The 26,178-nt window shown below is 40.0% G+C and overlaps 1 protein-coding gene across 3 annotated transcripts in view; it reads right to left on the bottom strand.

The window, feature by feature from the left end:
• pkn1a (protein kinase N1a) overlaps positions 1–26,178 on the bottom strand; it is a 52,640-nt gene that overhangs the window by 21,554 nt on the left and 4,908 nt on the right. The window contains exons 1-2 of one of the 3 annotated variants that reach the window (XM_036000375.1): positions 1,222–1,379; positions 202–396 (exon numbers count right to left, since the gene is read on the bottom strand). In XM_036000375.1, the coding sequence (XP_035856268.1) occupies positions 202–396; positions 1,222–1,263 (237 nt within the window). In that variant the 5' untranslated portion in view covers positions 1,264–1,379. Of the gene's footprint in view, positions 1–201; positions 397–1,221; positions 1,380–26,178 lie in introns of those variants that run through there. The other 2 variants (XM_031288987.2, XM_036000374.1) reach the window with 2 other exon arrangements.

The raw sequence follows: 26,178 nt of genomic DNA, 5'->3' as shown, positions 1-26,178 counted from the left end.
CCGTTAATAACTGTTTAACTGACAGCACTAATTAAGTATCCTTGTAAAGTGTCCTTTTACCAAATTCTTGACTTTCGCTTTGCTCTGTCAGATCATTCACATTTGACTGGTATGACCAGCAAAAAAAAACTGGAAACTATTGGACTCTTACAGGTCCTGGTGGGTAAAGGCTTTGAGAGGATCTGAGGGCAACTGGCTAACCTGCTGTACGTTCCTCTTGTCCGTCGTTGCCCTCCGTAAGTTCTCAGCTCCCTCCTTGATTTTCAGCTCCTTACGAATCTCTCTACGGATCCTTTCGCGCTGCTCGTCTAGTAGCTGCTGCACACTGGAATCGGAGAAATCCGAATTCTGGTCCAGGCCGAGCTGCTCCAGAACCGACAGCCCATCTGGGTCACTCTGGACGGGTGAATGGAGAGGGAAGGGAAAAAGGATAAAGAAGTAAGGCAATGTGGTTATGAACAAAATAAAAATATTTGTCATGACAATACAATGCTTAATTTACAACATAGTCAGCCTTGTAAGAGGAGGTGTTGAGAGTGAGGTAGACAGAAGAGGAAGAGATGGTCAGCAGGATAAGGCAGTAATGGGAGGAAAGAGATAGAGGGAGAGATGATAGGGATGGGGGGGGGGTGGAAAAAGGGCAAAGTTGGGGAAAAATGAAAATGCTAGAAAAGCACGCAGGAAGAGCAGTGAGGAATGACAAATCTTGTTCAGCCAGTGCTTATAATATTTCAAAACAAATCTCCAAAGTCCAACCTGCTTACGAGAAAAGCTTTAGTCGCTAAAGTTCCGGAGTCATTAGGAATGCCATTTTCTAGATAGTCTGCCTGCCAAATGGGCTAAAACTCAAGACTAAACAAACATCAAAGTGAATTACAAATCTGTCCCATGACCCGCGCTGTCCATTGTCCTCTTTCAGCCTTTTCTCATGAAGCAGTCCATCTCTACTGGCTGAGAAATGCCATGAACATCTCAATTTATATGGCAATTTAAAATTGTGAAAACGCAATTTAGGACCCAGTAGATAATTGGTCCCCACAAGTTTCTACTCACTTCCTGTGTCTTTTTAAACATTTCTATCACTTCTAGCAGAGATCTGGAGACTCAACAAGCCAGACACACAATCAGGAACTAGCAGAGTGTTAATCACTAGAAATCACTGCCACTCACCCACTATTACAGGAACACACAAATCAAACAAACAAGCCAACAACACTTCACCTCCGAGCTGTCCTCATCCTCCTCGTCACCATGCCAACACATAGTTCACTCAGATATGATGAACCCCAAAAAATACAGAGGAACATAAATCTTTGGTACGCTCCTGAGCTCGGCCAAACAGCTAATGCCACACAGAGAGCAAAATGGGTTAGGGGGGAGGATTACGATAAAAAGAGATAGAGAGGGAGAGTTAAGTGAGGGAGGAGGGGGAACGCCTCCGAAAGAGGATATCCGTCCCAACACCAAGCTGCTCAGGCCTTTCCTGTTTCCTCTGAGATTTTGCTGCTGTCAGTAGAGAGTGAGGCACAGAAAAGAAGGACAGATATTCTGTACATCAAGGACACATTCTCACTCTCAGTTTTGTAAATCATTCCTGGATCTGTGGCAGTAGGCCTGTACAATGTCAAGTCTTCTCAGATGCTTTTAATCAGATCTGGCTTTAAGTGAATTTGTGACAGTTTTTTTTTTTGCTCTCACTTGGGTCGGTGATACGATCTTGAGAGCGGAAACAAGGGAAGGATGCGTTTTCTAAGTATTGGATCAAAGCCAAACGGTAAGATTTGGACGCATTTCTGCTGCTTGCTTGACCTCTAGTTTCCTTTGGGCTCCACATCTACTATACAAACCACAGTGGTGATTCTCCTTCCCCTATAGAAAGACAAGACTTACAGTCACAGCCTTATCTGAAAACAGTGGTGGGTGGAGTTAGCGCCCTAAATCTAGCCACCAACATTATCCTTCAAATTGGAAAATGAGCATACAGTTTAAGGCCCCTTTACACTGCACAATAACAGTGATCTTACAGGTTCATTTTAGTGCTGTCAAACGATTAAAATATTTAATTGCAATTAATCGCATTAATGTCATAGTCAACTCGCAATTAATCACACATTTTTATCTATTCTAAATGTCTCTAGATTTCTTTTTGTCCAATTATTTTTTCTCATTTTAATGCTCTTACCAACCTGGTATAGTGGATCGGCTTGCTTTGTGCTTTTGTCGCCTGGCTTTGACGAGGGGGCAGAGAATTCGCATCATCTGTGTGCTTGGCCATCAAGTGGTATTTCAGACTGGACGTGCTGCGATGATAGCTCAGTTCACAACGACAAAACACACAGATCACTTTGGTCTTGTCAATGGAACCATTTGGCAACTTTTTAAATGTAAACTTTCCATTCAGAATCTTATTGGCATCCATTTCGGCGTCTAGCACTCGCCATCCACTCAAAACGTAACGTTAGCCTATTACTCTTTTCCGGTCTAGCTAGATCTGGTGTGGTGTTGTAGTTTTTCTAACGTTACTAGTTGTTGCAACAGCATGTGAAAAAAACTACAAAGTTTGCTATGCCAAAAAGAACGTTAATTTCGTGACAAAAAAAGTGACACCTTTAAAATGGGTTTGCGTTAACGCCGTTAATAACGCGTTTAACTGACAGCACTAGTTTATTTTATGTCACACTGTGCCAGATAGGTGTAATCAAATACTGGCCGCAATCTGTGTTTTGAGGCATGTTAGATTATGGAATGAGTGCCTGGTTATATGCAACAATAGGATGTCAATAGAAAACAAAGTATGCAACAGAGACACAACACACATACAAGTGACATGCAGTTAATCATAAACACGTGCAACTTGTTTTAAAAATGGGCTACGGTCCAAAAAAAAAAAAAAAAGAAGCTACGGTGCTGTAATTGCTTTTTTCTTATTTAAAAAAAAAAAAAAATAATAAATTTATTCCAAATTGGCTCTTACAGTAGTTATAACCTTACATTGGCCAGTGTATTATGCCCCATTTTATGCTGTATTATGATTTCTGTTACGACCCACATCTACAAACCAAAGAGCCACATTGTTTAAATTTGGTCAAAAAATTAACAAACTGTCAACATTTTGACACAGGCAATCTATTGGCTGTCAGTGGACACGACTATGATTTTTGATCTACTGCTGAATTAAAAGATTCAAATTATTGATATACTCTAAGGAAGCCAACAAAATTGTCAAATAATTAATAAAATAATGATTATAAAACTTAAAATTATGAAGTTCATAACCCACAATTGGTGCGGCACTACCCTCAAGACGACACTTTGACATGAAACAATAAATCCTCTCCACCCACAACACCTCCCTGTGCAAAGTGTCCACACATGCCACTGGAAGAAACACTGATGAAATGTTTGTTTGCCAATACAGCATTCGTCACAAAGGGAGTTACTGCTGTTGCTTAAAAGAGGTCAGACTGTTTTCAGTGTTGCTGCTGGGCTACAGACAGAGCAAAGTGAGGGTGTGTGAGATGGTGAACTGATTGTGAAACTGAACTGGAAAGATGTTGTTCGAGTTCTTCTTATGCTGACTTATACAAAGTCACTCCTCACAACAAAGTAAGAATTCAATTTAGTATGACTAATTCTAGATCAAGTATTTACTGATATTTTCTTTACTATTCTTATGACAAGTGTTCAGTGTTGACAGATTGGGTGGTTTTCAGCACAACTGGGCTACTTATTTTGGATGGCTTGTGATAATTTGGGCTACTTTTTAGCCATGTTAAAATTAAACAAAATTTAAATTGGTCTAATAATTTGGTTTATGACAAATTACCTACAAAACGAATGATGACATTCCCATCAGCCTTAGCGGTACTTTGTGTATAGTGCTAATTAGTAAATATTAGCTTGCTAACAACAATTACCTAACATGGTGAAAACTGTAAACAACAGACCTGCTTAGAGACTGCTGTACCTATGTACAGCCTCACAGAGCTGCAAACGCAGCTGTAGACTCTTTGTCTTGTAATATTTAGGCTGTTTCCACACTACATGCTAAATTCCAATGAATTAGAATATACTGTGATTGACAGGGACACTATTGCTGTGTAGTCTGGCGTAACTTTAAAAAGAACATATTGACAATTCACTACAATTGGGCTAAAATGATCTTTCTTTAAGTTATATCAAGTTCTTAAGCCATTACCCCGATATGAAAGCTATGTAAAAGCTTACAAGTACATTATTTCATATACAAGTATATTGGACGAACAACAAAACCAACTCCAATACTTTTTAATTCATTTTGGACACCTTTAGTTTGAGGGTCAGATTGGGCTATTTGGCATCGATGCTAGTGTTCTTTTTGCAACAGGAGGAACTTGAATGCACTCTTATCACATCTATATAAAAAACCTTAACCTCCATTTTAAGATATTTCATACTTTGCAGCCAATTGCCAAGTCACACTCACTGTAGGAGCCACATATTGTATGTTGTTTAGGGTCTAATTTGTGTTGTTTGTTGATTATTGTGTTGTCCACTGATATTGTAGGTGGTGGGCGTTTTTATCGCGGTTTGAGTGGAAGTGATAATCTATTTGTTTGCTTCACCTGTGCACCTGGGTTTTTTGGGCACTGATGGAGAGGGGGTGAGCCTGGAACACTTTCTGTTGACCGCATTAACGCAATTATTCTACTCACCAGGTAACAATTACATTTGGTAACTGCAGTGTTAAGTGTATTTTGCGTGTGGAAGAAGGAGAATAAAATCAATGCAATACAATCTCGAGCCCATCACAGTGTGTATCTCTCAGTGTTTAGCCCCTCGCGGCAGCACTTCTTTGGACTGCTTACAGCCGCAATACTCACCCTTCAAGATGTGTCATTTGTTGGTGAGTGTCACGTCAACATGTCTCCTGTCACTTCCAACACAACATGTGTTAAAGGCGTGTTAATGGCAGCAGTTGTTGACATGATATGTTCTGACAAATGTCACTGCATGTAGCGTAGGACAGCGACACCAGATGCGTCGTCACAAACGAGTCCCACAAGGACACAAGTCTCTTTAAAAGGTCCGGACACACCAAGAAGACCGTTCTGACCCGTCTGCCTGGTGTGTCAGGGCCTTTATAACGAACTGAGCCTAGCAGTTAAAGAGAGGACAGCTGATAAAATCACAACACTCAATTTTATCTTTCAGTTTTTGACCCGGTGTAACACTACAAAGATGGCAACAGCTAACGAGCATGAATGAATCATCCCATGCAGCTTGTTAGTAAATTAGCCCAGGGAGGAACATTCAGCAGCGCCGTTTAGGGAATTAATGACAGGCTAATTCAGTAGATAACAGCGCCAAGTAAGGCTAGCTCAATCAGACTGTGTGAGCAGCGTAGAGGAGGCTTGGTCTGGACGTAGAGGGACAGGACAGAGCATGGGTGAAGTGCAATTTTGTGTGTGTGTTTGAGTGAGTGAGTGAGTGAGTGAGTGAGTGAGTGAGTGAGAGACAGAGAGAGAGTGTATTAGCATGTCCTCCACTGTGAGGACAATGCCTGGAGTTTTCCTACTGAGTGATAATGACCACTCAGTACAGGGATAGTATCACACAAAGGTCATGGAAAGGCGTGGTCATGCAAGCGTACATGACATGGACAAAAATAGGAGGACAGATATTCACTTTTAATGAATGCACACACTGACACACACACAAAAACATGAGGACATGTCTCTTGGGGAGTGAGGCCACAGAGCTTACTACATTTCTGACTGAAGCCTGTGTTGTTATAGAGGGTGTGATCTGTGTACTCTTACGGCTCCAGTACACTCCCTCCAAAATTGCTGTTAAATATGAAACTAGGTGAAAATGCCATTATAACTGTGACTGGACCCTTGTTCTACCATGAGAGAAGGAAGGACGGACGATCTCTGGCTGTGCTCAAAGTCATGCATAACAATAGAGAGGAAGAAGAAAGAAAAGCTTTTTTACAGCAACAAATCATGACAATGAGACGGTATTGGTCATTTCCTCTCTATACTCAAAAAGGAGACAGGACGCATAGTATGGATGTTAATCACAAGTTTTATCACAATGCAATATTATATTGATTCTTTGGACAACGATACAATATTTGCTCATATCACAAAGTCGGCCACGATACAATTTTGATCTGCACTTGATATGAGACATTATCATATGCCCATTTAAGTTACATTTATATCAACATTCATATCAACTCACAAAAAGCAACTAAAATATGATTTGACAATTTTATTACTGAACTCTTCAAAACATTTAAATGTAAAAGTAACTATATTTAATAAAATCCTCTCTGAAAAACTCAGAGAATAAGCTATTCTCATAACCCAGCTTGATAAAAAAAAAAAATGGAGTGTTCCATTGATTCAGCGTTGCACTTGTATAACATTGTCAGACTCACAAATCAAAATCAGTTCAGCAGAACCAGAGATATCATCTTCTTTATTCCAAGCATTCTGCTTCCTTGTCAAAACCTGGTGCCAACATTACCCACAATGCAACTCAACTGCTGACAGTTCAGAGATTCACGTCTGATATAGTATCAAAGCTAGTGGTGGCAGAGGTAGACTTGAGCCGCTAGCCTCGAACAGAGATGAGCAGCATGCTACAGAGGTCTGGTAATGTTTTCATTTTCAAACGTGTAGTCTTCAGCCCCAACAGACGCTGACTTTAGTGACATCACTTGAGGCAATTTATCAGACTCCACACAAAAGGCTTTTTACAACTTATTTCACATAAGCAGGAGTACTACCCATGACCTGTATGAAGACTTTGGTGTGTAAAATCTGTGGAGTTCCCCTTTAACTACAACCTATCATTAAGACACGCAAGTCAGAAACATACGACATAGGATTGGCTAACTGAATAAATATATGTTGTGAAAATTTGTTCTTCTTGCCTGGCTGAACAGGCTGCGGCAAAAAAAAAGCCCATTTGGTACTTAGGAAAATGCCAATTCTCGCCATAAAACAAATTCACAATTCAGCAACAAAGGCAGGGCTTGCAGAGATGGATGTAAACAGGGGCACCTTTAATGATCTAACTGTTTCAGCTCTACACAATACACGTTATCAGCGTTTGACCTTTAACCCCTTTGGTCTTTCTAAATCAACTTCCAGCCTTCTCTCCTCTGCATCTCCCTCTCTACTTCCTTCCACAATAACCACCAACTAAAAAACTGAAATACATGCAAAACAAGTGGTCTGGCAAAGGTTTTCTCTAATGGACTTACAGTACTTGCACATCACTTCCTGTAGATGTCTTTCGTATGGGCCACTTTTTTATTATTCTGCTAAAAAGACAAACCTCCGGGGAAATACAATTTCCTATTTGTGTCAAACTGACTGACAGCATGATAGCAGAGAGGCATAGAGAGGAACAGAGTTGACGAGGAGGAAGAGGGATATAAAAAGCAAACCACACCTTACAGTGTTCTTCAAAGGAAAGTTTAGTTTAACACAGGCCTTTATGTGAAAGAAAGAAAATACTCTGACCTTAGATGAAAAGTATTGAAAATGCACAGTTAAGTTCAAGAACACAATATATTTGAGGATACAGTACAAGTCTAATGCTATCAGCGGAGTAATATTCATATACAAATGGACAATCATCAACAACTGGACCATCTGCAACAGAGCCTGGAAAAAACACACTGGTAAAAGCAAAAGACAGTTTGTCCAGTCATGCTCATGATGCAAAAGGCTGAGAGAGAAGTGGTTAGCGAAGTGCTGAAAGAGAGATAAAGACAGACAAGACAAACAAAGAGAGAGCAGCATGGGGACAGGAAGAGAGGGAGGAGAGAGACAGATGATGCATGGCTGAGAGGGTCACAGGGTTGAAGCAGACAAAAAAGCAGACAGAGAAAGAAGATAGAAATGGGGCAAAGAACAGCAACCACACTCCAACTACAATGTGCCACAACTGTGCCAGTCAAGTGTGCTAGTCAAAATAGCTCATGAATGGCAAAAAAAAGTGGTCACTGACTGAATTCTTTATACGTTTATAGCAATAAACAGCATGTTTTAGTAGTTTTCCAGTCTCTCATACATTACATACTTACTATATACACATTTTACTCGACTATAATTTTTCACATAAGCACCAGAAACAAGAGGCTAATTGGAGACTCATGAGAATGTATGATTGAATAGCAAATCAGGGCTGCAACTAATGATTTGACTCCAAACTTCTCTCCTCTGCATCTCCCCTCTCTATTTCCTTCCACAGTAACCACCAACTAAAAACTGAAATACATGCAAAACAAGTGGCACTTTTGGCAAAAACTTTCTAATTCAAGAATGTCCCTTGCCTCCGTTATGGTAGTTGGATCTGTCATTTTTAAAAGCACAGTATTCATAAACTTGACTGAACCTGGCAGCCATTGTTTTCACCACCTATTGGCCACTTCACTTCTTCGATTCAGGTCCACATGAGCCTGACAGCTTGGCAGGTGTGGAGGAAACCTTACTCTTTGAGCTGCGTCCAACTCTTTAGTGACAGACAGGACAAACATGATTGCCAAACTCAGCCCCATTTTTATTTGTTTGTGCAAGATGGATGACGTGCAACACACATCTGCCATGTCCATTCATGTCGTTTCGTCATGTAGCACTCACTGGACGCACCTTACGGACAGAAGAAGTAGTCAGGAGACAACAGCTGAAATTGCTGCTTTTCTGAAGTGTTGACTCTAGAGCTGTAACAATTCCAATTGCGATTAACAATATAATTGTCTCATTCAGGCAAATTTAAAAATATTTATTTATTTATCACTTTTTTTTAAATATTAAAGTTTTGAATAAATCCCAGGATACATATTTTGGCTATATCACTGTTATGTGACCCAGATAATGGAATAACACAAACACACAGCCTATTAAGAAAACTACATTTTTTTCTAACTGTATCACCCCTGTCATTTTTCTTGCTATGAACGTATAGGGTCAAGTGCCAACAACTAAATTGAAATAATAAAAATATATAGTCCGACCAATAATCACTTATATAATTACAATTTGGCATATCTAAACAAAAGCAACAATTAAATCAATACTTATCATATGCCTAAAGACCTTAGCTAATGTAATGTTAGACAAAGAAACGATTATGTAAAAAAAAAAAAATTGACATTTAGACAATTATGTAATAATTGTTACAGGCCTAGTTGACTCATGTTGAAGCTGGGAAATCGGACAGTGGCTTAAACCCGTAATGAGGCACATGAAGGTGCTGTGTTCATGTGCATCATTACCTCTGGCCTAAGGGGAGGCTTTGTTTCAAAATCCCTTCCCTCATCTCTTTCCCTCCCTCTCCTGACACGTGTTGAACCGCGCGTCAGGAAGCTGCCGTTTTGTTATGCAAACCTTGGGAGGAGTACTCGATGCACACCTGGATTATTGCTCAGCAATGCAACACACACAAAGAAAGCCAGTACAGATATTCATCACAGAGTGTGCGGTATCAGGTGCAAAACATCCCAGAAAAAAAATATTTATCAGATTATTGACTTTATAATTGTATAACCTTATAATATTATTGATCTTAGTTTAACAAACTCTCAGACAAACCCCAGAAACATTTTTAGCATCTGCGCTCCCATAATCCTAACCCTCATCTGGGTCCAATCATTATCAAACTTTGTATTTTCATTGAAAAACAATAAAATGTGCTGCACACAGTTGCTGATTCAACTTTAAGTCTGCACACTGACCGGACATCATCAATGCAAACTGGAACATCTTCTCTATTAGTTGAGGTCATTTGCCCCAGCCATGCCTCCATAGCCAATATCAATTTTTGAACACGAACACAAAACATTTTTGATAAGGATCCCGTAAATTTGGTTATTAAAAGAATTATGGATGTGTACAGAGTGGGAAATTTTACAGTTGACGATAAATACATGTTTCAGTTCTCTTTGGTGGAAAAACTATGATACATCCACAGTTTCTAAATAACCTCAAACATTTGAGAATACACAAATAAATCTAAACACAAGGTGTGTTTTCAAGGTCAAGAGTGAACTTTCATGCTCTACTTCAAACATATATTTGGCATTTCTGTTCTGCAATTTGTTTGCGGACAAACATGGTAATACTGGCTGCAATAAACTAATATTGGCCGCTATATCGACCTTTCTCTACTACGTAGTATCCATAACAGACACACATTGACACAGTAGTAAACTGTGCAACAGCCACGCAACTAGATGAGTTGATTGAAACACTATTCTGATAAGCGATTAATCGTTTGAGTCATCTTTTAAGAAACAAATGCAAAACATTTGCTTCCTTTTGTTTGTGTTATATTTAGGTTACCGATATATGTGTTATATGATAGAAAAGTTAATATCTTTGGATTTAGATCTGCTGGTCGGACAAAACCTTTGAAGACTTTACTGTAGGCTCTGGGAAACTGTCAAAAATGTTTAGAGAGGAAAAAAGTAAAGGATGAATCAATCATAACGAGACCTCAATAGACAGAGTCAGGTGTTTAAATGACAAACATCCTCACGTCTGTGCAGGGTGAAGTGGCTCTATGATATTCATAACCACAGAACCTCTCCTGGAAAAGAGAGAGAGAGAGAGAGAGAGAGAGAGAGAGAGAGAGAGAGAGAGAGAGAGAGAGAGAGAGAGACGGAAGCAAAGGAAAGGAACAAACAGCTACTCTGCTGCAAACACACACAGGCATTAATCTTCCTCATCAGCAGGGGGGAGGCCCCTTAGCTCTGCAGGCCATCTGTCAATCACTATGTGTTCCAGACATGCTCAGTGAGCAGTCCAGACACCCATCAATCATTGTCCAATCGCTGCCCTGCTGAGTCGGTGAGGATGCCCCTACAGCTGTCAATCATCCTCCGGCTAGTACACAACATGCTTACAAAAACCCTCAAACAACTGTTTTCATGAGTAGAGAGAACACAGATGTAACCTTTTTTAGTAAGTTTGAAATTAATCCAGGTTGGAATGTAAACACACACACCGGCTTCAAGTAAAATATTTGGCTTTACGACATGGCTACATTTTTGAAGATCTATTTATAAGGGAAGATAAAGTAAGCATGCAGTGTCTCAGAAACTTCCTGTTTCTTGTAACACTGGTTCTTAACATTCACCGCTATAAGCCGATGAACACCAGAAGAGCATAGAGAAAAGAAAATTAGCTGTTGTTGCAGTCAAACATTGATACTGTGTTAGAAAGAAGAAGCAGGTTTATTCATTCTGGTCATGATACTGTAGCTGTTGGTGAAAATGGTACATCTTGAATGTTGTTTAAACCGGGAAAGGAGCATGGAGAAAGGCTGAAGACATACACATCTGCAATATTTTATATGAACTAGTAAAAGGTGCTGCAAACCCACAGTCTTGAGGAGGTCTAATCAGCTAAAATAATTAAAATGACCTGTGTGGGATTACCATGGGTTTGCAGGCACTTTGTCTTGAAGGTAAAAACTAAAGCCATGGACATCAAGTGAAAAGACTTCATGCAACATTTCTGAGAATTGAAGTATCCAATATTATCACAAATGTTTTTGATTTTGGACGAGGAGCAAAAAACGACACACTGACCTATGATGTCAATTAAAAAACAGAATGGTATTTATATCTTTAGATCAGGAAAATGAAACTACCAAGTCTTTCCAGCACCACGTCAGCCCCGGTACTTTGCTGATGCACTCTTGCAGGCTAACAGCGTGCAGATAAAGAGTGTGATAAGTCTTGTAGAGTTTATGGTTCGGGGGTTGAATAACTAGAGATGTTCCGATACCGATACCGATACCAGTATCGGTATCGGCTCCGATACTGCCTAAAACGCTGGTATCGGTATCAGGAAGTACTGGAGTTCATGCACCGATCCGATACCACGTAATACAGTCCTAAAGAAAATCTACATTAAAGTAGTTTATTATGTTCTTTTTCCGTTATAACTGACTGTCAAACTGCATAATAAAAGAAAGTTCTGTGGCATTCATGTTTCACAAAGAGTTTAACCTGAGCCAGACTGACAGCAAAGATAGAAATCATATCACATCCATACAGGGATAGTAGTATGCAGTTGTTAAAACATAATGAAATATATGACACACTGGTATCGGATCGGTACTCGGTATCGGCCGATACGCAAGTTCAGGTATCAGTATTGGTATCGGGAAGCAAAAAATGGTATCGGACCATCTCTATGAATAACAAAGGTTTGTTCAGTGACAAAATATGACAGATGTTGATGTCCATGATAACGATAAATGTTATTCAAAATGAAAAAGATAAATCACAAGTTAGAGATGTATAAATTAGTTGGAGATCACACGCTCTTTGGTGCTGTACTCGTTTCTGTGAGAAGTCTGAATGCACTGTATGTGTGTTATTAGACTATATGAGTGTCTATGTGAAAGCAACCCGAGTAGAGATGTCTGGCTAATTGCACTGACAGGTCTGGGGTATCTGATGAGCTGCGTGGAAAGACAGCCCTGCAGAGCTGCACGAACAACACTGATATTACTGTATTTTACTACTGTGTGTGTGTGTGTGTGTGTGTGTTAACTCTAAAGTAAAGAGATAGAAATGGGTCTGCATGGCCGATTCGCAGTGAAGCACGGATCTGTTGTCAGTTTGGGTTTGTTGCTCCTTATGAAAAGCATGGGAATAGAAGGAGACATGAGCTGTTCCTGGATCTGTTCACTGCGAAGGGATTTCAGTGCAGAGGTTAGAGACAGACTTCCACCTGAAGTCAAAACGTCTGCTTCTAGCCGTTTATGTGCACAAGAAAGGAAATGTGTCCAAGTGTGTTGTGTGTGTGTGTGTGTGTGTGTGTGTGTGTGTGTGTGTGTGTGTGTGTGTGTGTGTGTGTGTGTGTGTGTGTGTGTGTGTGTGTGTGTGTGTGTGTGTGTGTAGCTGAGTCATATAAAGACAACATCTGGAGGCAATCCTGAGATGCCTGAGTGGTGACAACAGCCAACCTGGCAGGAAAGACGAGGAAGAGAGAGGAAGGGAGGGAGGGATGAAGGGAAAGGTAAACGAAGAGCAGGGAGAGACGTGGAGAGGCAGTGAAGCGATAAAGTCACTGGGCGTAAACTTGTTTCACTGCACTCCCTACAGTATGTCCCCACCTAATCAGTCTCCATTTATTTGTATTATGTTAAATACCACACGGATGAGACTGAACCTTAAAATGTTGTCAGGTGGAAAACTCATATCTTCAGAGAGTAATGTGTTTTAGTAACATGACTTAAGGGCCCTTCACGTCTACCTTGTGGGGTTCAGACTATCAGACTTTTCAGTTTGATCAGAAGCAAAATTACAGTTGTAGCACATTGGGACAGAAGGTGACCAAATGTTTAATTGACATTTGGTCCAACGACTTTATTAAGAGTCAATTGGAAATAACTCAATCAACCCAATCAATAGCAAGTTTAGAGACGCAGCTCCCGTAGGCGATGACGACAGGACGTAGGTATGTCATGTATAGTTCTTTAGTGCGCTGCACAATTTCAATGTGAAACCAAAACTAACCAGATTAAATGTATACAATGTAACACAAACTCAAACGTTGGTTCGGACTTTCATGTTATAAGAGTCTACAGCCATGTTAGCTACTCTGTAAGGTTGTACTTAGGCACAGCGGTGTATTGAGCTAAATGCTAACATCAGCATGCTAACATGCTCTTAATGATAATGCTAGCATGTTGATGTTTAGCAGGTGTGATGTTCACCATGTTCACCGTTTTAGTTGAGCAGGTTAGCATGCTAACAATTACTAATTAGCTAAAACCCAAAATACAGCTGAGACTGATGGAAATGTCATTAGTTTTGAAGGTATTTGGTCATAAACCAGTATTCGACAAATCAACATTTTTATTCCTGATGGTGAAGTCAGAACATCACCATTATTACGATTCATCCTGAGAAATGAATGATAGATAAGGATTGTAGAGAATGATCTGCTTGTGGTAAATGGTCAGGTTTCTTTTCTGTTGATAGAAGGCATGGGATAACAAGGTATTTTCTATAAATGGAAAACACTTAGGTTTTTATTATCTTTTCACTTGTCGTACCAATTCCCCTTACATTGCAGTCCTTGTTACTGCTAACTCACACTGTTGGCCTGGAAACGGAGTAGACAGCCAGTTAAGAAAAATATACTGTATAACTTTAGAGCTGAAACTAACAATTATAATTGTTTTAAAAATGATTAAACTGTCTAACATGCTTTACACACAACTTATACAAATATACATAATTTATGTGCTCGCTGAATTATTGTACTACTAAATACTGTTTTAACTCAATTTACTTGAACTAAAACTACTGTTTTTCAGCATAACTTTGGGAGACCCTTGATAAGCCTTTTAGGCTTTTGGCCTCTGTTGGCTATTCTGTTATTATTAATATTGCTCTGTTAATGTTCTTTTTATATGCCCTATTAAATAAATGAAAATGATAAATGAAATGTAGTCAATTTTAGCATTAAATAATGATCAAGATAAAATAGTACATCATGATAACTTAGGTTTGGATGATTGTACTGTAAAATAATCACATCAGAACCCAGATAAATACAAAACTCAGTTCCTTTACACTGCACTCTGTGTGCTCCTCCCACCAATAATACTAAAACTGCCTTTGGGAGGGAAATTTTGCCCATTTAGTTTCACTGCACCCCACCTCCTCCTTTTCATCTCTTTCTCTACAAGCAGAGGGAGGGATGAGACTGCATGGGAAAAGGAGAAGAGAGACACCACCCTTCTCCATGAGACAAAAGCCAAGAAAGCCAGAAAAAGAAAGACAGGAGGGAGAAGAAGAGAGGGAGGGAGAGAGGGGTGAAAGAGAGATGGTCAGCCAAAAACTGGTAAAGAAGCAGGTGGAGGAGAAAGGGGGGGTGGTCAACCCACAGTGCCAGAGGCAACTGATGGATCAAAAGAGCATGTGAGAGCCTGCTGGGAGGCCAGACTCACTTCCAAACACACAGACATCAGACACATGAGGGAAAGGAGAAAGATGAGAGAGGGAGATTGTGTTCATGGGTGGGAAGAGTTCATTGAGAGCACATTTGGCAGAGTGCTGTAAACTATTCTAACACACAATACAGGGGTGCACACTAAATCCATTTCCCAAAAAACTAAATCAGTTTCCAATTCAAGTGCTGGGATTTTATTTTCTTGCACCCCCAAACAGTTTTTGACCATTTTTGAAGACTTAAGTCATCTTTCTAACATGCATCTTGCAATTCATTATCACAATCATAATGTTGTCTTTTTAAAAACACACTTATGACGTATGCCTCCAGACATCCTGCATCTAAGGCAAAAGCAAGTCACACTGTATGTGTTGGAAAGCAGGGGTGAGTGTGATGGCCAGGGAGGAAACAAGGGAGAGGGAGGAAGGGATGAAGCCCTGAGAGGAGGAAAATGAGGAAAAGAAGGAGGCCAGGGGTTCACAGTTTAGTTAAACAGCAGTACGCAAGAGGCATTTGTGTTGGCTATTAAGCTGGCTGTGGAGCTTCAGGTCAGTGTTGCCTTTGTACAGTTTCCATTCTAATTGGAAAATAGAAATACACATATTACAAAGTGGCCTTAAGGGGTTGAAACACTATATAATAAATGCACGCAAATTACAACTGTCCAACTTAAATTCTGGTATGCATGTCAATGATATTTGTAATTTGGGTGGCTATTTGGCTTTCCCAAATTAAGCAGTTTAAATGGATCAACCGTGTTTAAATGGCATGGGGAAGTAAATGACTGTGTGTGTGTGTGTGTATATATAAGTGTGTGTGTGTGTGTGTGTGTGTGTGTGTGTGTGTGTGTGTGTAAGAGTGCACTTCTGATGGTGAAGTGGTGCTGAAGAGATTAACACTAGCTGTCTGATGGCCAGTCACACAGGGTCTTCCTAATAAATACCAAGTGCAAATCATGTGACAAGCTGTCCTGATATACATTGTCTGATGTATATCTTCAGAGGATTTTGTTCTTCATCTGTAGCCTTCAGTTTCTGTGTGCAACGGAAAGTCCGTCTTGTATAGTGTCACACGCTGCATGTGTAATTTCTCCTTTTTCTACACTATACTGTAGGGCTGGGCAATATATCGATATTATATTTGTGTTATCTGTCCCTGGTTTTAATGGCTGGATTACAGTAAAGTGATGTAATTTTTTTAATTTACCAGACTGTTCTAGCTTTTCTATTATTTGCCTTTACCCACTTAGTTATTATATACACATTGATGATGATTATTTATCAAAAATCTCATTCTGTAAATATTTTTTTGTAAGCACCAATTGTCAACCCTACAATATCGCCACAATATCGATATTGAGGTATTTGGTCAACAATATCGTGATATTAGATTTGTTCCATATTGCCCAGCTCTACTATACTGTGTAGATATCAGTGAAGTGAGGCGTGACAGTCTGGGACTGACAGGATGTAGCAATGGTTCTGATCAATTAGGCAAAATGTACAGCATGTTAGCTCTGTGAGGCTGTACTTAGGCACAGCAGTGCCTTGAGCTAAATGCTAATGCATGCTAACATGCTCACAATTGCTGTATTTCTACTGCATGGTACGGATCAACTCAACTCGCTTGGGGTACTTTTCTTGATTTTGTTTTCCACTGCAGATAGTACCCCCTCAATGTAGGTGGGATTCGTAGCTGATCGTCACCGCGACGCAGTGTGAAACTGCCGCGTGATCTCCCAAAAGAACGTCTTCCATTACTCCATTCCAAGTACGATTAGAAAAACAAAGATTCTTCAGTTGTGTGGAAGATGATGTTTTAATTCTTCGAAAAAAGTGTTTTTCTGCCAATTAACTTGGTTCAGCTGAGCCATGACTAACAGCTGACTGCGAGCAAGTCACGTCTGTAAGTTACAATGTGTGTATTTGCCACAGTGTGTGTGTGAAAAACCGGCTATAGCCAAGTGTGTGAGCATGTGGGTAGAGAGACAGAAACTGGCTACAAGTACATCACATTTTCACCCATGGGAGACTGCGTGGCTGTACACGGTGAATCTAACAGAGAAAGACGGAGCGTGGAAGTGCACATTAATGTGCCTCAAGAGCAACCTGGGGATTCACTGCCTGCCTGTGTGTGTGTCACAGCATTAGTAGTTATGACAGTTGGGTTCAGGTGTGGCAGCAGCAGCAGTGCAGCAGGTCTGTGGCTGTATATGTATGTATGTATGTATGTATGTATGTATGTATGTATGTATGTATGTATGTATGTATGTATGTATGTATGTGTGTGTGTGTGTGTGTGTGTGTGTGTGTGTGTGTGTGTGTGTGTGTGTGTGTGTGTGTGTGTGTGTGTGTGTGTGTGTGTGTGTGTGTGTGTGTGTGTGTGTGTGTGTGTGTGTGTGTGTGTGTGTGTGTGTGTGTGTGTGTGTGTGTTTACAGGACCTGCAGAAATAAGTTCAGCTCACCAACAGTGATTATGTCGTCGCAGTTGGAGGGACATTACTGACTCAGAATGACAAGTTAGCTGTCTTTGGCGCAATCCATACAGTACATGCTGAACACTTTGCATTGAGTCATAAATCGAAAGAAATTGTGAGGTTTCTTTGGAAGAATTTCTATATTTTTTTAGATTAAAAACTGGAACATAAATTATATTAAGGTATTGAATCTCAGTTGGGTAGCAAAAAGATACTAGCTACAAACTAAATGGTCTGGTAATGTCCAAGTTGGCAAAAGTAATACAGTTTTAGTGGATGAATTAGACTTTGTTCTATAATTTACCAGGTAGGCTAACTTAATTCAGCATCTGTCATCTATGTTGCGCAAAAGCAGTTTTGGGTACAATAAACAAGCAGCTGTTTTCATGTTAACTTTAACCGGTTACATACTTTTGGTTTAATCTGTTAAGTCTGTCAACATTACCGTGTTTAATATTGCTGAAAGCACTCAGCTTTGCAGAGGCCCAAGCAGAGATATAAACAATAAGTTAAAGGTTTGGCTTATAAATAAAGGCATATTTTTAAGAGGCAAGTGTGGAACGACAAACATGTGGATGAGAGCCACACATTACTTGAGGTAGAAAAAAAAACAGATACCATTAGCTGATAAGTGAAGTAGAAGCCATCTAACTGAATTGAAAGTAGAGGAGGTTTGGCTGGGTTTGAATCAGGTTTTTTGGTGATAATGGACCTGATTGAGTAACCCCAGCTTAATGTAAGCAACAGTTTAATCAAGTGGGAAGAGAAAAAGCATTTCAATCCAATCTCAAATGACATAGCCAAATATAATTTTAGAGCCTACACTTAGTTAATTGTCCAGTGAGAATCCACTCTCATTAAAGCTTCCAAAACAAAGTGTGCTGATATAAATGGTGTTAGGAGGAGCGCTTTATCTCATCAACATTTTGTATATGAATATCAAATTCCCCATTAACTCTAAATAAGGAGGACTTCCTAAAAAAAGACAGCCACCTTGCTGGAAATAGTCAGAGGTGTGTGTGTGTGTGTGTGTGTGTGTGTGTGTGTGTGTGTGTGTGTGTGTGTGTGTGTGTGTGTGTGTGTGTGTGTGTAAAAATCGTTAGGTAGAAAAACTATGATCTCATCCTGTTGCCAGCTGTTTCTATGACAGCACAGCCTCTAGGTAACACCAGGAGACACCTGTCCCCTCCTTTTCTTCAGCTATCTATTTGTCTAACGATCCCTTTGCGTTGAAGCTTGCATGAATGAAGGCAAAGCCGGATGTCATACTGACTGAGTGTTAAACAACTCAAGTGACCCGTGCTATGGGAGCTTTGGCTGGAAAGAAGTCAACTCACAGTCCAGACATAAACTGAAAGTGATGGTAACTCAGGACAAAGCCAAAATACAAACAATAGAAAAGTACTAACTCACAAGTTTGTGTTCTTGCTATGGCTTCATGGAGTTCATTTATTTACACTGTAAGCCGGTGGGAGTGCATATGAGGAACCGTAACACTGCACTTTCTTGCATCTACAAACATGTTCTATTCAAACAAGCCTGACTAAAATCGGGTAAATTGACGAATTGGTTCAACAGCTTGAATCGTATGGCCCTGCACACCGCGTATACACAGCGGTGAACGGTTGTCTTACGGACACCAAATGTCTCTGCCACAACCCTGTATTATGCACAAGTAAGCTTGTACAGCTTGTAGCCTGTACAAGCCTGTACAATGCTACCTCTCTCTATTTAGCCAAAGAACTTAGCTTCTAAACTCTTTGACTTAGTAAGCCGGTTTGCAATCTACAACCATGCGTAACGTCAACTTGTGACATAACTACGCTTTGGGTAATTTAGTTTATTCACCCTAAACCAGTTGATGGAAACACTTGAAATTCAAAGTTTTCTTTTCTTTCACTTTTACTTTCTTGAAAAGTAGCCTGTCACAGATAAGAGCTTGGACACTCGGATATCAATTTCAAATGTACCATTACAACAGTAAAAGTTGGAAAGTGTAAACAAAACATTTTTTATCTGGGTTTGGTTCACTTCTCAATTATTGTTTTTTCTGGTAAGAGGAGTTCAACATATCCAGTATAATGACTATGACTATAGTAAATAAATAATAATGTATTTTTAACATTTTTAACTGATTTAATTCAAATGGATTTGACTGCAACTCCACCCAGCTACCCAAACATCCATCCAGGCCTGAGCTGGTGAACCTCCCAGTGGGCCGTATGTTATCAGTGTAACTCGATCTCCAACCCATTCTAATGAGCGGGATTGTTTGTGTGGAGACTTTAATAACTCCCATAGCCTATTTATATCTTATAACTCACACCCTGTGTGTATGACACACAAAACGCACACAAATGAACTTTGTATGAAGACTATCCGATTCTGTACGGCTATGGATGATCTTTTCAAAATCATGATGGCAAATATTTGCCTACTTTACTCCGTCAAAACAAATATGAAATACACACATGCATTTTTAATTTAACTGTTAGCATTATTTGTAGATAACATGTATAAAATATTTTTTGAATGTGGAAATACGCCAGACCACACACACACACACACACACACACACACACACACATCACTTTTCCTTCTAATTATCCCCAGTGGAAGACGGCTCTTGGTCCATACGGGAAAACAAGAAGGAGGGCTGCAGAGGGAGAGGAGGAGGAGGGGAGCAGCTGGTGCGGAGCCTAGACAGGAGGGAGGGAGGGATAGCAGGAGAGGGTAAAAGACAAGAAAAAAAGGGGGGGCAAGATAACAGAAGGGCAACATGGTCAATCACTTTACACTCACGACTGTTGCTGGTCCAGAACCATTCATCACAGGGAGTCTGGTCAGGCTGCACTACACAGGCCAGAAAATGTTTCCTTAGAAAAACTATGACTGTGAAAGGTAGTGGCAGCATCTTTAACACTAATGTACCACAGTAGGGCCTACTACAATGTCTGGCAAGTGTAAATGTATCCCCCCCCCCCCCCCCTCCCCTACAGGGCTTGACAGGAGAAACTGCTCTGTTGCCCCTGGTAACTATACTTGACTTGGACCATTGTAACCACTTCCCTCGGTAGTTACCCCTGCTGGCAACCACTTTTCATGTTAGAAACATACTCTGACTCTCTCTCGGTGTAAAATCTTCTGCTTGAGTGAGTGAACTACTGTCTCCAGAAAGCTTCAGCAGCATCACATAAAATAAAAATAAAATAGCCCACAAGATAGCAGAACTCACACAGAGTGTCAAATCTGACTGAAACAGAAGTAGGAAAGCCATTGACCATTCAGAGATGAAGAAGGGCTTCATCATGAACCTAAAAAAAATCCTGACAAGGCAGAGAAGCAGGTGGACTAGAGCAAACTTATTGTGGTTATATCGGTATCTGTGTACGTCAGCCAAAGTAACAAGAAATTACAGTAGAGAAATTCCAAACTAGGTTTGAGATCATTTAGAAACAATGTCACAATTATATATAGCCTGTCCAGAGATTTTTTAAACTGCAAAACGTCTTACTTACTATGCATCAAATCAAAGCAATCCATGTCAAGATTAAACTACCAAATATCAATATCTCTATCAGCCTCAAATATCCAGTATCAGTCGGGCTATACAGTGTACAAGACACTGCTAAACATAAACACAGCAAATCTAGCTTTCCTGGAAGACCTTTTACAAAATGTTAAACTTATTCCAAAAACTAAGGCACCTTGGTCTATGTTTTCTCCATTGCTCCATCGCCCAAACTGGCTTTAATCTGACCTGACCACACTTACACGTCCTTATTGCCTCCTAAACATTACTTTAAAAAAATTCACAAAATGAATTTAGTATGTGACATTGGTATTACAATTCGACTCTTTTTCCTCCCAAAATAGTAAAGCTAAATCAGCTAAAAGTTAAATCTAGATACTTCTTAAAGTTATGTTACAGTATGCAGAATTTAAAGTGTAACAACAAATCTATACTTTTCACATTCACAAGACTGCAGGGGTCAGCATGACATAAATCTGGTCATTTACCCATAACTGCAAGAGTCTCACAGCAGCCCAAAACATACGACTGCGCAGACCATGTGTGTGAGCTGTTCGCACTGACAAACAAGTGCAAACAGGTCTTTGTATGCAGACACCCAGCATAGTATTAAACACAACACCTGTGCACGTCCACGTCCATTTTTAGTCTTTTTCAGTTTGATATTTTTTTGCTGCTTGTTTCCACCATTTAATTATATGCACCAATGTTTTGCCATTTCAATTGGTCACCACATCCTGACACACTACATGGTTAAGCCACTACATTTCTAAAATTTGACAGAAATTTTTTTGGAGCCCACAATATTGCATTGGGAAACTCCGCCATCAGTCTGTGATCTTTTTATATGCTGCCACAGAACACTGTAGAGCGTCATTTAACACTACAGACTTTCCCCACACAATTGTTTTTTCGACAAGACCACATACTGACGTCAAGTCTTGCTAAGTCTGCCCAGTCCACCAGGGGCTTTCTGTGGTAAAAGTGACTGAGGTTGGTTTAACCTGGCAATGGAGAGTCAGCATATTATTTAGAGACTACTTTTGGCAACCATCCTCAAACCAAAAGGCAAAAAACTGTATTCAAATTCCCTCTGAATCCATGGCGACATGGCAAGCAAGATACACTTTCCCCCCACTGTGCCGTACTAACTGACTGTAAAGTTATTTTATAGAATAGAAAATGAACCTGAACTGAATTTGTGGTTTATCACCTGTTAAATCAGATGGTAACGTAATAAAGCAACACATGCAAAATAAACCAGTAGTTGACTGGTGTCAAACAACACATCCAAAACATGGTCAGATAAAAAAAAACACTTTGATGAGCTCTACTTTAAGTTTAACATGGATGGAGGGATCCCCCTGACTGCCTGATGAGGTTTACACATATCAGCGCTTGTGTTTGTCGTTGCAGTGCAAGCTCTAGGGCAGAGCTTCTCAATCTTTTCTCAGCCAAGGACCCGTTATACCGGGGACCCCCTCATGTAAGTCCCTTAAAATAATTTGGCGTAGCTAATTTTTTATACTTCTACAGTCTTTGTTATGTAATAAACAACACAAGAGACATTTATTAGAGAGATATAATACGTAAAAGTAAACATATTTGCAGATTCTGAGTGTTATGCTGTAGATTTGTTTGATTAGAAAGTACTCTATAAACTATTTAATATTTTTTTTTAAATCAAAATATTATGCATTGAACTATGAAGCCTTTCGTAAAAAATATATAAATTTTTTATATCATCATAATTCAAATGAATTAATCTGGAAACTTTTACAGACCCCCTGGCATAGTGCCACGGACCCCACTTTGAGAAGGACTGCTCTAGGGAACCATGCCTAGTTTATCCCATTAAGTTGGCCGATATTCTTTGTTCACAAACCGTTTACCAGCCGACCCCCTGCTGTGGGGGAATCACCATGCGTGAATCACAGTCATGTGTGCAAAATGATGAGAACATTGTACACTTAAGGGGTGGCAGGTGGTCAAAACTTAAAAAGTACATTTAAGCTATGGAGGGGGAAAAAAACTGTTGATGTGCCGCCAAGTCCTGCACATATTTTTCATCCACACCAGAAGCAATGAAAAACAGATGTATAAACTACATGATTAATACTAAATCCCTGTAAAAACATGCCGTTTCCTGATTTTTTTTCTCCAGTAAGCTTGTTGTCACCATAGCTCTAATATTGCATCAGCTTGTATGTCCTCAAATATCTTGTCCTATTAGGGGAAGAGTACATTTCCCCAAAGTGAAAACCTTCCCAGAGATTATAATATAATGCTCTCTGTCGATATCTTTCTACTAAAAATACATCTTTGACCTTTAAATGCAACAACTGAAAGCATGTGACAGCTCAATGTTGGGTTTTACACGCACAGTATTTTGAGGCAGACTAAACTATTTAGTTTATTTGCTGGTAGGTTCACCAGAACAATAACTATCCATTTAATACATTCTTCATCCTGTAGGTTTAATTTTTTAGTTAAAGAAAGGAACACAGTCACTACACTTTAAATCGCTTTTTCGACACATGCATTTTAAGCTGTCAATTTATGCAAAAAATCCTCCAGCAGCTCCAGAGATAGTTTACGAGTGGCTGTTTAAACAGCACGTCCGCGCTGAGCGATAGGGCTGAGATCGATACATGTGGCCCTGGGCACTGCCATAATGAGGAGGGTCAAGGGTCAAGGTGTGTCAGAGTGCAAGGCTGCTGGTGTTGACCAGCCATGTGAGAGGGAAAGTGAGGATGTACTGCATGTTATAATTAAAACATCACATACTAAAACATAAAAAAAAGGAGTGGTACCAAATTTGTTCTGATGCAGACATGAAGACACAACTTTAGCATCTGTAAACTATTCTGCCTCATAGGATGAACAGAACACCAGCTTCAGTGAGAAAGCTGGTGGGGTTCACTGGCCAAGGGTGATCGGTGATGTCATGACAGTGTGTGTGTGTGAGTGTGAGTGTGAGTGTGAGTGAGTGAGTGTGTGTGCGTGCGTGTGGAAAGAGAAGGAGGGGTCCATTTGAAGCAGGAATACATTGCGATGAGGTCATGAGAATTATGGGATGTTTGGACAGAGGGAAGGCGAACTGTGAGAGATAAAGAAAACGGGCAAAATCCATGCAGAGAAACATCAGCTTAGAACAGCTGCTGGGGCCAACTATGAAGCCCAAACACGGTTTAAATACACAAGGGATTTCAGGATTGCGTGAGGGTGTTCACCCTCAGCCTCCACCGACAAAAACAACCCGCACGCCATTAACTAAGTAACCAAACTTGATACATGGGGCTTTACTACCCAGTCTGAGGGTGGGCAGCTGGGTGGGTTGGTTGGTTAATGAGGGTGTGGTCACCAACATGCTCCAGCCAGGATAAGGAAAATGAACTCGCAGTGAACTGAATGTGATCTGGGCTACTGGTGTCAGACAATACAACCTATTGTACTGCTGCGGCTGTAGCGCCTCATCATCAGCATAGCGCCCTTTAGACCTCCCCTTCCCTCAACCCTCCACCGTCGGGCCAAAGCAAAGCCTTACCCACATCTGAACTGCTCCCATCAGAGCAGCAATGATCCAGCTACAGCAGTAGGCATAATGCAGATATGCTTTAAGAAAGACATTATAGTCAATAATGGGGCTGCACAACTGCATTTCACTAATGAAAAAATAAAAGTTTCGGGGAAAGATGTTTGAACACGGCTAGTCAACAGGATTAAAAGTGTGTAGCCAACTTTAAACTGTCAACAAACTTCCTCTTAAAAACAAAAGTGTTGTTCTTGTAAAACAATTCCACCATTAAGCTAATTCAGAAGCTGTTCAGGAGCTCTTGATCATATCCTACGGTCTTCCTAGACAGATGGAGTTGCCCAAGTGTCATGGAAATGTACATGTTCATATTTCCATTTTTATTAGCACCTTAAAGTGGCTCTAAAGGGGTCGCTGATAGTTATAAACCAACAGAGAATTATCACCTAAATCTGTAGCTCCCCACGGCTTTATGGAGCTTGACAGCAAGTTTCAGCTCATTGTTTAGCTGTCCAGCCCTCAACTTTACTGTTTTGGTTCACTCTCACTGCTCTCGTCGCACCGTCTTTGACAGCAGCAGTCAGCTGTTTTTAAAGGAAAAGCTCTGAAAAGCCCAGTATACACTACCTGCCGAGCACCAAGCGGCAGAACAACACAGTTAGAGACTAGCGTGTGAACATAGTGGATTTAGCATTTAGCAGCATTTGTGGTTCATTTTGCAGATGACTGGATACGTTATCTGCCACCAAGATTATAACTACTACTTTTTTTTTTTTTTTTTTTATCTAATCTCATAAAAAAAGTAACAAATGAAAATGTAGTTCTCCAGACAACTTTTGAATTTCCTTCAAAAACACTTAAATTTCCCCCATACACTAAAGTTGTTTTATTTTGATATTTCTGTTGGTTTTTTACACGTTAGTCCTGAATAAACTACATATAAGTTCAGCTTTATTTATTTTTTTAAAGTTGGAATGACAAAATAAACTTGAAACAAACTCATCCATGATATCAACACTGAGTTGTCCCTTAGCAAGTACATACATAAGCCCTGCGCTGGAAAATGGCCACTGACTGACTGGGACACAGATGAGCTTCTGTAATGTGAACACCATATGGAGACACTGAATAGAGCCCATCAGAGGACAGTAGCCCAACTGTATCCAACACTCAGATGCAACATATATTGTTCCTACAGCATTGGCTACTGTATATGAGAGCGGTTTTGGTCATGATCACATGAGAATTAAAAAAAACATTTTCTCCTTGATTCCTAAATATGTTCAGTTGCTTTAATACTCCATTATACACAGTGTTGGTAACTGTTATATAAATGCTGTAATTTCCATGAGGGTCAGACAACATAAAGCACATAGTCAGTCGAGCCAATGAGAGGTTATGATCATGTGTTACAAGCCTAAATATAGCATTATTCATGTGAGAAATGGTGTCATATGATAGGGAGTCCTGTTGGACAACATTATTTCATTAAACTGAGATGCATGACATAAAAATGAATGAGAATATTAGCCCTTTCTCCAAGTCTCCAGTTGCTCAACTGTTCCTTGGAGCATTGTTGTGAATTCTGTCTGCCTACATGGCCACAGGGCAGCGCTGAGAAAAGCCTACTTTGTGCACATAACTGTCTCCTTACGTC

Source organism: Sander lucioperca, chromosome 4, assembly GCF_008315115.2.
Source record: "Sander lucioperca isolate FBNREF2018 chromosome 4, SLUC_FBN_1.2, whole genome shotgun sequence".
NCBI lineage: Eukaryota > Metazoa > Chordata > Actinopteri > Perciformes > Percidae > Sander > Sander lucioperca.
Note: the sequence above shows the minus strand (reverse complement) of the source record. Positions and strands in the feature narration are given on the sequence as shown.